The sequence below is a fragment of the Leptonychotes weddellii genome, chromosome 7, assembly GCF_054177405.1.
Source record: "Leptonychotes weddellii isolate Sample4059 chromosome 7, ASM5417740v2, whole genome shotgun sequence".
Lineage (NCBI taxonomy): Eukaryota > Metazoa > Chordata > Mammalia > Carnivora > Phocidae > Leptonychotes > Leptonychotes weddellii.
The window spans coordinates 114,995,500-115,008,962 of NC_138375.1; the positions used below are offsets into that span (position 1 = coordinate 114,995,500).

Below are 13,463 nucleotides of genomic sequence, written 5' to 3' on the forward strand. Positions count from 1 at the left end.
CAGATGCCCAAGGTTGTCCGCAAACCCTCCCACTGTCCCAGGAGGGTGGCTCACGACGGGGTGGGCCAAGTGCAGCAGTCCTGCGGGTGATGCGGAACCCCTCCTCTCATCACAGCTGTGGCTCTGGGCGCCTCCCTCATCCGCTCGGAATCCCGGTGGATGCGGACGAGGAGCAAAGTGGTCACCCAAGGAGGCGACTTGGGTGCGAACCCAAGGAGGCGACTTGGGAGCTCCACCGAGAGCTGCCCTTGAGCGCAGCCCCCGGTGCCTTCTGGGCGCTGACGAGGAGCATCGCTAGAGGACTCCTCTGCAGGAAGCATGAGGTCCCGCGGGACGCGCAGAGCCCTCGCTGGTTCCCCAGGCCTCCTGCTGGCTGTGGGGTGTGGACCCCCTCCCCCCGCCCAGTGCAACAGAGCCTCACACCATCCGGCACGGAAAACATTGCTTTATTCACCGCGTTTGCCAACACACGAGGAGTGCAAAGGGCTCCTTGAGACACAGGCCCTGGTGGGGGCCGGGGTCCGGAAACCCCCATGAGTGAGCAGGACAGGATGGGAGTGGGAGCTACGCAGCAGCAGCAACACAGAATCATGCAGGGCGCGCGGGCTCCGGCCGCAGCAAGGCGGCCGTACATTCTATTGCTCGTTAAGGGGAGCGAACGTGGACAATGTACAAAAAGGGGAAATAGGTCTTTGCGTTAATGAAAAATACATTTTTTTCTCTACAAAGGAATCTTTTCTAATACAAGAAAATAAATATTGCAACATAAGCCAAAAATAATTTAAAATTGCTCTTTTCAATATATTTTCAGTATTTCTCTTGTATATTAACAAATGGCACATCACTTTCTTTGAAACAAGGACAGAAGGTGTCACCTCCTGTGACATTCATATCATCCCCCCACCCCGAGTCGTTTGTGGAGCACAGAGTGTTGGTGCGTCTGAGGGACAAGGTGGCAGGAAGTGCCTTAAAGAATGGACTCCAGCCCTGGCTCCTTGGCCAATGTGGCCAGCTGGGCCGGGGCGTGGGAAGCGGCCTCCCCCAGGGCCTTGCTACAGCATCCAGACCATTCTGCAGAGCTCCGGGCACGGGCAGAGGTTAACCACATCTGGCAGTGAGCAAGGAAATGCCCAGTCCAGCTGCCGCCAATGTCTGTTAGTAGTGGGCAGTTGATTCCCTAAAAATTGCCCCAGCCAGTCCCACAATGTGCCCATACACAACACACAGACACGCATGCGCAAGGACACAGGGCATGCACCCTGGCCCAGGCGCACACACCTACAGTCCGGCACCCACGTCTGGAACCTTGGTGGCTTCTCGAAGGAAATCGAGACCCTGACATTACAAACGCTCACACACTGTCACAAAGTCAGAGAGCTCATTTAATAAAATAAAGCCTTCTACCTTTCTTCTCCTTACTCACTTTAAAATACATTTATGATCCATAAAAATACTTTCTGTGCACCATATCCTTTTCTTGCTGTGATGAGGGGGAGGGAGGAGCTGTGCAGCCAGGACTGGGAGAATGGGGAATGACAGAATGAGTAACAGAGCAGCTTCTCCCTCCCAGAAGAGGGCCAGTGAGTGGGGGCAGATGTGGTCAACCAGGAGCTCTGCCTCAGCCTCGGGCCTGCAAAAGGCCTCCTGCCTTCTTCCCTGTTTCCAACCTCAATGCCAGGGGTGGCAAAGCTGTCTACATGGCGGGCAGTAGACCAGAGAGGGAAGGGGCTGTGGCTAATGGAGGAAATGACAGTGGTGGGGATCAGCATCTCTGACCTCTGTGTAGCCTTGCTGGGCGTCCTAGAGGTGGACAGCTGCCCGGCAAGAACAGCCCTAGGGCTGGCCTGGGAGTGAAGGCCCCCCACATCCCTCACCAGCTGGCTGAACAGATCCCTGGGCCCTGTGCAGGACATGGCCCCAGGGAGAGTCCAGTCCAAAGCCAAGAGCCAACACAGAAGAGAATCCAGAAGCCAACTTGGGCAGAGGCCCCCTGAAGAGAGCTGGCTGCCCCGCCTGGCCGACCCAGACCAGACCCTGGCCAGCCAGGCTGCATTCTCTCCTGCCCCCGGGGGAGCCCAGACTCTGCCTCGGGACGCACGAAGGGGTGAGGGGGCAAGGGCTGAGTCTATTGGGCCTGAGCCATTCCCGGCACCCCACCCCCACCCCCGGCAGAGTTGGTCGCTCTTTAATCGCGTCCCCTGGCTTCCTGCGAGGTCAGACCGGGCAATCCAGCACAGACAAGACTGTGACCCAGAGCACGGGGAAGGAAGGACGACTGTTCAAAGGCAGTAAACAGAGAACGGGGGTTGGGCCGCTGGTGCAGACGCCACACTGGCCGTGACTCCCAAGGAGGCAGGCGGACTGAACCCTCCACGGTGCCTTGTGCCATCCCAACGCCCAGAATCCCGGAAGCCCGCCCTGAGTCCACTCCACCCGGACCAATGTGCCCAATCTTCTGAACGGAGTCCTGTCTTTGCTTCCTGTTTTGCTAAAATTCACACGAAACTGAGTGTCGATGACAATGCCACTGTCGTACCTTGAAAGTTCTGCAGTCGGGGGTGGGTGGTCACGCTGCTCCCCATCCCGCTGATCTGCGTTGTGTATTTGTGTTGGGGGGAACCACATGGTGAAGACTTTCGCCATGCTGGTTTTGTGGTCGGTATTCTACCCCCCCACCCCCGGTTGAGTCTCAGAGTCTGGGAAAGCTCACAGTGGGCCCAGCCCAGGATCTGAAATCCAGCGCTGGTTCCCACTTCCCGATTCTAACAGTTCAGCAGCAGAACAGCACCCTCTTCCAAGAGCTTGGGCTCGCCTCCTTGGGTGTGTGCAATGAACATGTCTCTACACTTTGTTGCTAAAGAACTCCATTTAAAAAAAAAAAAAAAAGTCCAAGTGACAAGTTGTCAGGTCCAGGCTGTGCTGTATTATGGTCAAAATATTCTTTGGCATCCATAGAATGATTCGACTGATTCACTGGACTTTTGCAAGGTTCTTGTTGGAGAAGTTCTGGCTTCACCAGTGGCGGAAGTGACCCAGGAGTAATTCATGAAAGAAAAAAACCCATGTTTTCACTGAATTCCTTTTGTGTTTGTTCCCTGAGCTATCACCCTGGGGCCACTCCACTGAAACTCTTCAGAGCAACTACCTGGGACCTAGAGGGTGGGACGGAAAAGGTGGCAGGTGGGTCGGTGGTGGGGAGGGAGGGCATACCCAGGAGAGGGGGTAACGGCTCACAGGGACAGAGGAACCAGGAACATCCAGCAAGACTTGAAATCTGCCCCAGGCCCCGGGATCCCACTGCTTGTTGGAAGGAGGAGTTTCCAAAAGGAAACCGAGGAAGAAGCTTGTCTCTTAGCAGGACTGGAAAACTTGGAAAGGCAAACGGTCTGGTCTGGTCAGGTCAGCTGTCTGGGAGTGACCAGACTTCGGCCGAGACTGGCCCCGAAGGAAGGAAGGAAGTTGGAGCCCCAGAGCAATTCTCTAAGTGGGTGAGTCTGAGCCCCACGCCCCTGTCTGGGCACTGGCCCTCCCCTGCAGCTCCCACCGGCACTGGCGGCTGGCTGTTTGGGAGTCCCCTGAGTAAATGGCACAGCTCAGGAAGGATTCTAGGAACCCCTTCTCAGAGCCGCTGGGCTGGGCACTGGCAGGGGCGGAGCAGCAAGGGAGTGGGGGGTCGCGGGGTGGGCGGGCAGGCCTCAGATGATGTGGGTTGATCAGGAACAGCTGTGGTTCCTCTGGAACCAGCGGGCCCTCTGCGCCCCCTCAGTGCTTTCTTGTATAAGCTCGTTGTGCTTGTGACAGTGAGTAGACTCTGGCTGGGTATCACTTAGCATACTTCCTTGGGGATCAGTGGAGTGCAGCAGGACCCCCCAGATGGACCCCAGTGGGATTTGGGGGCAAGGCGGGGCAGGCCCTGGGCTGGCCCATCTGCCATGAAATAATGCCCAAACGACGGTCTGTGTCACCCAGTGGCAGCGGGCTGGAGGCCTGAGCTCTTCTTCACCTTGCCTACATCTAGCCAGGAGCCCAGCAACGCCGCGCGGGCCAGGGCGGGGCACTGCCCAGGCAGGGATGGTGCACAGGACCTGCGACAGTCCCTGCGGCCAGAGCCGTGGAAGGAATCCTACTGTCCTAGGCCAGCACAGAAGAAAGACAACAGTGTGGAATTCAAAACTCTCTCTATATTAAAAATAAAACCACAACAGAGTGGCAGTCTCAAGGGTCTGAGACACTCAGCAGAGATTGGAAATGGCAGTTGTGACTGGGCTGAGGCCTCACGGGAGGACCAGGGCAGGGCCTGGGACGGGGTAGGGGGTGACTTAGGAGGCCAGCACCCCCATGCGGACCACCTCCTCAGCCCCTGCTTCCCGGGGAGCCCGCTGCACCCCACTGTCCTCAGCTTCCACATCTGAGTCGCTCATCTCCCCATCAGAGAAGTAACCATCGGTCTCAGTGTCAAAGTGTAGGCTGACCTTGGGCCTCTCGGCCACAGCAGAGGGCGGTCCTGTCCCAGCATCAGGCCTGGCACCTGGCGATCTCCGGGTTCCCTTGTTTTCGCGGGGCAGCCGGAGCCGGCCCAAGGGCTTGGGGCTCACTGTAGGGCCAGGCACTTGGACATTCGAGTCGGCAGCCATTGGGGCTGCCTCGTCCGGGGTCTCGGGGGCCAGAGGAGGGGGGCTCTCGGGGGCTGCTGGGATGGGACAGTCCCCAGCTGCAGGGCTAGACGGCAGGTGGGAAGGCGTTCGCCGTGTTGGTTTCCGGGCCACTGGCCCTTGCCCCCCCTTGCCACTGCCTGCATCCTGGCCCCAGGGCTTCTTGGGGGATCTGTCTGGAGTCGTCCGTGAGCCAGGCCCATCCTGTGGTGGCTTCTTCTTGGCAGGCAGGCGGGTGCGGCCCCGGGCCTTCCTGGCAGGGTCCCCAGGTCGCAGCGAGGGGTCCCGCATGAAGCTCAGCAGCGTCTCCTCGTCTTGCAACAGCTCCTCTGACAGCAGCCCCGGAGCGGGGTCTTCACGGTGCCCGTTGTTCAGTGACCACTCGCTCATGGCCATGTTCTCCGCCGTGATCTGCACTGACTGAGCCAGCCAGCTGTTGAAGAAGGTGCCATCGATGGGGAAGGAGGTGGACAGGCCTGGCCGAGGGGAGAGAGGACGCAAGTGAGATACTCGCAGGTGTGGGTCCCACCCTCTCTCAGGAAGCCCTCTCAGACCCTCCCCAGCAGGCCACGGTGCACCTGCCTCCCTCCCTCTGTGCCAGACCCCACGGAGCCATCTTGATTTGCTGATCCCTCCCACCAACACCACCGAAGAGGGGGGTCCACACCATATTCCCCTTTTCCCCAGATCAACCTATTCCCAGAACTGGTTTCATGATTTGTGGTGCAGAATGCAAAGTGAAAATGTGGGCTCCCTGTTCAAAAATTATTAAGATATTTCAAGGCAATAAAGTAGAGCACTAAACCAAGCAAGAGCCCTTTGAGATGCGACAAGTACACACCCGTGAGGCCAGCTCTGCTCACCACCCCCTTCCCGGCGATGCAGGGGATGGAGGAATGAAAGGAAACGCCCTCACGCCATCAGGGGCGGTGGGTTTTCATGAGCGCTGCTTCCAAAGCAGAGAAGCTGGATCAGTGTGTCAGGTGTGAACGGGGTAGTGAAGGGCTTCTAGGTAGAAATTCCCTCTTGGGGGTCCGGGCCAGCAGGTGATCCTGGGCTTTTCTTTTGATACCCACGTGGTCCCCTTCTTGAGACTGATGGAAATACAAGATAACCTGAGGCTTCCTTGCTGGAGGTGAGGTCTGGAAGATGCCACAGTCATCCCTGAAAAGTGTTCTAGGGGAAACATGTGACACCCTGGGAGACAGAGCCCAAAGCCAGGGGACCCTCAAGGGCTGTTCTGCTTAATGCAGCAGCAGTAAGGATTCTGTGAGTGACGATGGGCTGGGCCAGTCCTGTGGCCACTCCTTTGGCTCTCTTGGGGTAGCTCCAGGAAGGTTCCCTAGTGCTGAAGGGAGGGCTCGCTGGGGAAATTCCAGCAGGGTGGGACTAGGATGGAGAATTCTGGCAGACCCTCATCTCCCAGCAGAGGGCTTCATTCTGGAAGGCCCTAGATGGCCTACAGGTCCCTTGAGGGCCTCCAGAAAAATCTGGCATCCAGGACTCTGGCTAGGGGAATGTGCGTGCAGGCTCCTGAGCCCCTGGCCCAGTCTCCAGGTCTACACAAGAGGAATTTCTTGGGATGCAGACAGGACTCTGAGACCCTCCCTTGTTTCCTTTATGGCTAAAAGGTGTGAGCACCTGGGCATGGAAGGGCCTGCTTAGCCCTTTGGGCTTCCTACTCTGTGCAGTGGAGGTACCAGCAGACCCTGCTGGCCTTAGGTTGGGGGCTGCAAATGGAGTGATGGTGTGATCCTGGCCACGTCTGCCAGGCCAGTGTGGCCACTCACTCACCCAGCTGCCCCAGGACTGAGTCGGGCCCCGCCTTCACTTTCTCTTTCTTCTCTGGGCTGCCCTTCGGGCCCTCACGGCCTTTCCTTTTCGAGTCACTCTTCTTGCCCTTTGCTCTCCTCCCAGACCCCTCTGTGCCAGGGAAAGAGAGAGCAGGAGGGAGGTGGTTAGCCCAAGCAGCTCAGCCAAAACCAAGATCACTGCCGACCAGCCTAAGAGTCCTCACTCACCTGCGCCTCACCTTCCAGGTCACCTTGCCCTGCTGACGGGCCCCAGGCTCAGAGCCACGGGCGGCTGGGTAAGTGGGGCTCCTGAGTCAGGGGCTGGTGGGGAAGAGGGGGTCACTGTCTACTGCTGCCCTTGAGTGGTTTGGGGAGGGCACAGGGCCACGAAGAGGGTGGAGAACACCCCTGTAGGACCTGGAATGCAGGCTGAGCTACATGCCTACAGATGTGGAGGGAATCCTAGTGGGTGGGGAAGGTGGCGGAGGTGAGTGGCCAGGACAGGGCCTTCAATGCCAGGCTGAGGAGCCAAGCAGGAGGAGGTGGAGAAAACACTGAGGAGTCAAGAGACATGGGTTCTAGTCAGATCCTTGAGCACGTCTCCTGCCTGGTCTCCTGATCTGCTCTTGAGGTCACGCAGTAGATGGCAGACTTGGGGTGCACACTTGGCCCTCATATCCTTTTGGTCCCTGACCATACGGGTCTAGGGAGCCACCGAGAATGCTGGAACAGGGGAGGACACCTGCAGGGAGAGGCCCAGCTGCCAGAAATCTCCTAGCTTTTCAGCCAGAGGCTGGCGTGCTTCCCAGATGAAGCTTTAGAGAAGGCTGAGGGATAGGCAGTCTCCCCGGCTCTGCCGCTAATCCCCGGTGCAACCTCAGGCCAGGCCTCGGGAGGCTCATCTCCGACATGGGACCTGTGCCTACATACTTGGGAGGGAGACTTCGAAGTTTCCCCCGCTGCCCTCAGGAAAGTCTGAGCTCTTTGAGGCCATAAAACCTTGCATGTCTGACCCCATCAACCCCCAAACCTCACTTGAGACATCATCCTTTTGCCCCAGTGGCTGCGAGGCCAGCCTCCTTCCCGTTTCTCTAAAAAGCCAGGCTCTGGCTTCTAGGATTCCAAACTGTCCTGCCCTCCACCTGGTTTAGCTCACAGCATAAATGTCACTGCCGTGGGAAGCCTTCTCCAGCCCTCTGGCCACAGAGGCCTTGACAATCTGCTGGTAGCCATGTCCTGTCCCAGGGCCGAATGTCACCACCCCGAGGGCATCAGCACAGGCAAACCAGTCCCCTCTCCAAATGGCCTGCTCTGAACAAAGGGCTGCCTGTTGCTGCCACTTAGGTCTAAGAGCTGCAAAAGTCCCCAGGCTCCACACGGGGATCGGGCCCTGGCTCTTGACCAGGTTTCTGAAATCCTGTACCTGAGACTACCACACGCCCTGCCACTTTCTGTCGCCCTGATCGTGGGGCTCTCCTTCTGCAGCCGGACGTGCGGCCACAGTGAGGTCCCAGGGAGCCCAATGTGTTTCCAGAATCCCCACTGCTGCAAAGCCATCCCTGATGCTCTGTCCCTGCACTGGTGCCGACCTCAGCCCCTTGGGCACCCTCTCCTTTACCTTCCCAGATGGTGAGCTCCACAAGGACAGGAACTCTATCCATTCAGTCCATGGCAGTGTGCCCCGTGGTGCCCGGCACAGAGCCTGGCATGCTGTCTACACTGTTAATGCTTGCTGCAAAAAACCAGCAAACAAGAGGGAGCCTGGAAAGCTCGGGCAACCAGGAAGCTGCCAGTCCTGGGGAGGCACGGTAAGCTCTGACCTCTGTGTGGATGTGACCCGGCCTGAACCAACACCTGTACTGGGTAGGGCTGGTTTCTTAGGACAGAGTGGGTTGTGATCCCAGCCACACAGTCCTTCGTTCTGGGGGTGGCCCAGCAGCTCCAGTTCCTCTCCACGCCAGGCCCAGCCTGACCCGGAGGCTGAACTGGCAGCGGCGGCTCCTGGCTCAAAATCTCTCTCCATCCAGCTACGTGTCATCCAACACGAGAGCGCCATCTTTTGAGTGAAGCAGTGCCCTCCTTAACATGCACCCACTCTGGGAAGGGCCTGGTGTCGGGCAGAATCCACACAACCAACAGACAAGAGCAATGATGAAGCTTCTTTGCCCTTGATTTCCAGATCTGTTAAGTGCATGTGACGGCAAGAGTTTAACAGAGAAAAAAGCTGCTGGTACAGCATCTGAATTCTCAGTTGAGGTCAGAGGGAAAGAACACACAGGTCCTCTTCCATCTCTGAGGCAGCTACCTGGTTCAGGATCCATATGGAGGCACACGGGTTCAGGGAAGCTCACCAGCTTCCGGCCCTTCCTGCCCCAACACCAGCCTAGAGCCACTGTTCCCATGCCATCCACTCCTGAACCACGATGGCCCTGCAACTACGTAGGTGTTCCCAGTGGACCAGAAAGCTCCCTCAGGACAGGCCGATGCCCACATTCCTATCCCTGGCTCCTTGTCAGCCAACACACAACTAGGGCCCCGGGAATCCCATCTTGGTCTACTAGTGGGTTACGAAGGGTCCGTGTACGGGCCAGTGGTCCCTGGCTCCGTGCACATGCCCTCACCAGGCCCTGAACACACCCCCTCCTTGGGCCCCGGCCCCTTGACAGCATGCACACTGAGCGGGGGCTGGTGATGCGCAGGGAAGGCGCCTACCTCGACACAGATCCTGTTCAATCAGTTTCATCTGCAGGTGGAATATTTGCTCCTGCAGTTTGCAGATGGCGTGCTTCGTTCTCTCGCGCCTTGTCACCATGTAGCACAGATTTCTAACCTGAGGAGACAAGGGAGAGGGTTTCCACTTTATTCATGGGTGGTCACCCCCTGACCTCCCAGCTCCAGGGGGCCACCACTGCCTAACCTGCCAGGGACATCTGGGAATCAATTCCCAAGCCCCAAGTGAGTCCTCCGGCCGGAGCCACAGTTCTCTGGTCCAAAACAGGCCAACCACAGCCTTGATTCTGCAGCCCCCACTGAACCAGAGTGGGCAGGGAAAGCGTCTGGTGAGCTCAGGCTGGTGATTCCACCTGCCTCCTCTTGGCCTTCACTTCCGGGCCCAGTCTGCCATGGTGCCCCTCCAGGCCCTTCCAATGTGGCTGCCCTCCCCTACATACACAGTGCTCCAAGGTCACTGGGGCCTGGCAAGGTCACCAAGTCCATCCCTCCGCCTCCTGTCCAAGGCCTCTTTTTCAAAGACATTCCTCAGCCATAAGCACCATGGCAAACCCAACTCCTGTCCTGAGACACAAATGGCCATGGGTAACAGAGCAGGGAGACCTCCAGCAGAATAGCTTCTGACCCAGCCAGATCCTGCTGCAGCCGAGCCATGTCCACTTGCTGCACTAGAACCCGAGCCAAGCCCACACCTGCTCTGGCCAAGGCCCCTAGTCCACATGGCTATGTCCCTATAGGAGACAGAAGTCCTCAGGGGGAAGGGCAGGGGCCTCCCTGACTCCCTTCGGTCAGCTAGGAAGAGTGTCTAGTGCCTGGGAGACAAGCTTGCTTAGCTCATGGGACACAGACCCACTCTGTAGCTGTTCCAGAAGCACCTGAAACCTGGGCCATGTTCTCCCTGTCCCCCTCGAACGTTTCCCCAGCCATCCCCGTACCACTGCTCTCAGGATGGAGCACACTTCTGGGGCCAAGACCAGGCCTCCCCGCTCAAGACATTTCCTTGTTCTGGTATCGTCTTCGGGTCAGCCTGTAGCCTCATAGCAGGGACAGCTGGCCAGAAGCTGTGAGCTGGAAATCTGGGTCCCACCAGGCTAGTCCCTCTGTCTGCAGCTGGGTTCCGCCTTCAAAGCCGAGTTCGGGCTTCATGTCCTTAAGCTGCCTAGGGGAGACCAAGGGGTTCCAAAGCCCCTGCCTATTGTCATGACCTCCCTTTCTCCTGGCCTGGGGGTAGCTGTGATCACACCTCTCTGCAGACATGGGCATCCTCTCCTTCCTTCCTGAGCCTAGTAGTGAAAGGGATCCCAGAATGCCAGGCTCTGCAGGAACTCTAAGCACACTCCACACTCCCGTGTGCACCAGCCTAGACTACGGACACAGGCCATCCGAGGCCCACACCTCCCTAAGGGGCAGCCGCCTGGCCCAGCCTAAGAGCCTTTGCTTCCTCTCAAATCCTGGACTTCCTCAGGACCTCCTCACAACCACACATCCCTGAACACCAGCTGTGGCTCTGGGAACTCATGTGGTGTTGGGCCCTGGGCTCTGCGGCACGCGGTGCCATCGGGGAGATCCCTTTCTTCTGAGGACTTCTTGCCTAGCAGGGCAGAGGGATGCAGAGCGAGTACTGACAGGACCAGGCAGCCCTGACCCACACTTGGGGTGGTGAGAAGGCTTCCTGCACAAAGGGGCAGCCAGGCCGAGTGGGAGAGGCAGAGCGAGGCCTTGTGGCTAGCGTGCCAGGCTTGGCCTGACTGAGCCAGGCCGCGGCGATCTGGGGAGGGACTTTGCTGGGGGCGGGGCGAGATGGGGTGTAAGTGCTGAGACCCTGGAGTCACCCTTCAGCACCTAGCTCCTCCTCACTCCCCTCCAGAGCCAGTCCCTCAGCATGCCCCATCAGTCCCTGGGGAACGTACATCGTTCCTATTAGCTCCCTCCACTTCTAGTCACATAGGCTCCACCTGGACAGGCAGGCATCCTGACCCCTCTGCTATCTCAGACAGTCTTCTTGAAATGTAAATCCCCCTGCCCTTAACACCTCTGCTGGCTTCCCTACGGGGATGAACAGTGCCCCCTGCCAAATTGCACGTCCACGTGGAACCTCAGATAAAATCAGTTAAGATGAGGTCATACCAGATATGAATGAGCCCAAATCCAATGACTGGTAACCCTACAAAAGGCCACGTGAAGACATATAGGAAGAATGCCACATGACAACAGAGGCAGAGATGGAATCAGGGGTCTACAAGTCAAGAAATGCTAAGCGTTGCTGCGAATCAGAACCCAGGAGAGAGGCCTGGAACAGATCCTCCCTCAGAGCCTTTAGACAGAATCAACCTTGCCAACACCTTGATCCTGGATTTGTAGCCTCTAGCACTGTAAGAAAACACATTTCTGTTGTTTAAGGCTTTGAGTTTATAATGCTTTGTTACAGAAGGTCTAGGAAACGAACACAGCCTCCGTCCTATGACACTTAAAAAAAAAAAAAAATCAGAGCCAAGTCCAAAGCCTTGCCCAATCTGACCTCCCATTGGCACCTCACAGCCCATGTCTCACAGCCCATGTCTCACAGGTCCTTTCTGTGTCCAACCTATTTCTGCCTTGGGGCCTTGGTATATATTTAAGGCTCTTCCCAAGGCTGGACCTCGTCCTTTAGGTCTTGGCTCAAATGTCACCTCCAAAGGGCCTTCCCTGTCCGCTGCATCCAAGCAGCCCAACATTATTCTCCCTGTATCCTAGTCCGTTTCCCTCCTGGCAGTCACGTGGCCTAGTGTGCATGGGGACGGCAGGGATGAAGGGAGGTGGACCGTTTCATGGATACTTTGGAGGCCTTAAAACAAACCAGTCAACACGGTCCAACCTAAAAAACAGATCAGTCAAGGTCTGGCTTTTAAAAAATTTCCCAAACATGTCATTCTCACACTTAACTCTAACACTAACCTCGAAAGATGACCTGAGGCTCAGAGTTGCAAATGTCCCTCTCAAAGAAACCAATACTTAATCACTTCCTATTAAGATACAGACTTTTTTTGGTCTTTCATCTGAAACTTTACAAAAGGTTTCTTAAGGCAAACCCAAATGAATCACTGGCATCAAGATCCCTTTGGGTAGCTGTTAAAACCACGGATTCCCAGGGCACCTGGGTGGCTCATTTGGTTAAGCGTCTGCCTTCAGCTCAGGTTGTGATCCTGGGGTCCTACGACTGAGCCCCATGTCAGGCTCCCTGCTCAGCTGGGAGCCTGCTTCTCCTTCTCTCTCTGCCTGCAGCTCTCCCTGCTTGTGTTTTCTCCCTCTCTCTCTCTGTCAAGTGGATAAATAAAATCTTTAAAAACAAACAAAACTCCACAGATTCCCAGCGGGCAGCCTGGGTGGCTCAGTCCATTAAGTATCTGACTCTTGATCTCAGCTCAGGTGTTGGTCTCAGGGTCGTGAGTTCAAGCCCCGAGTTGGGCTCCACGCTGGGTGTGGAGCCTACTTTAAAACAAACAAACAAATAACCTACACAGATTCCCAGGCTTGGGAGAATAACAAAGTCTCTGGGGGTTGGGTCCTCAAATATACATTTTATATAGCACTACATAATCTGAGAATTACTGCCCTCAGCCAGGGGTCTCCAAAGTGAGCTGCATAGGCTACTGAGTTAGTTCATTGCAGTATAGGAAAAAGACATTAAAATATCTACCGGTGTGTGTGTGTATGTATTTTTATTTTAAGATTTTATTTTTAAGTGACCTCCACACCCAATGTGGGGCTTGAACTCACAACCCCGAGATCAAGAGTCACATGCTCTACCGACTGAGCCAGCCAGGCGCCCCTCTACTGGTTTATTTTTTGATCCTATTAGAAATTCTGATTATGTCTGCTTCATAATATGCAGTGATAGATATTGAATGAGAGATTAAAAATACAATATATTGCAGGTAAATGCTCAATTTTTCTCCTGATAAGGTACACTACACAATCAGTGATATCCGGAGGTTCTTGCTATGGAAGACGAGAATGCTTCTTCCTTTGAGAATCCCAACAATGCCAACATACTGTGGTTGGCACACTGGTCAGGATGTCACCCCTTGCTCCCCCCTCACCCTGGAATCATCAACTGATTCTCTAATTTCTCTCAAGACTGTTGGTTCAAAAAAGACCGTTGGTTCCATAGTCACGTGTTACTAAATGTTGTAGCATTCCTCTTCTGTGACGGCTTTTGGGGACCAAATATTGATACCACCGTAGAAACTCATCCAGCCTATCAGGTTTCTTACACTGTCATTATTGTTTTTTTCTGATTATAAACACA

General features: G+C 56.0%; 1 protein-coding gene across 11 annotated transcripts in view; it reads right to left on the minus strand.

The window, feature by feature from the left end:
• Nucleotides 1–429: 429 nt before the first annotated feature.
• JADE2 (jade family PHD finger 2) overlaps nt 430–13,463 on the minus strand; it is a 52,481-nt gene continuing 39,447 nt past the window's right edge. For 10 of the 11 annotated variants that reach the window (XM_031025619.2, XM_081827055.1, XM_031025624.2 and 7 more), the window contains 3 exons: nt 9,158–9,275; nt 6,447–6,575; nt 430–5,128 (listed from right to left, as the gene is read on the minus strand). In XM_031025619.2, the coding sequence (XP_030881479.1) occupies nt 4,320–5,128; nt 6,447–6,575; nt 9,158–9,275 (1,056 nt within the window). In that variant the 3' untranslated portion in view covers nt 430–4,319. The remainder of the gene's footprint in view (nt 5,129–6,446; nt 6,576–9,157; nt 9,276–13,463) is intronic. The other variant, XM_006731020.3, reaches the window with a different exon arrangement.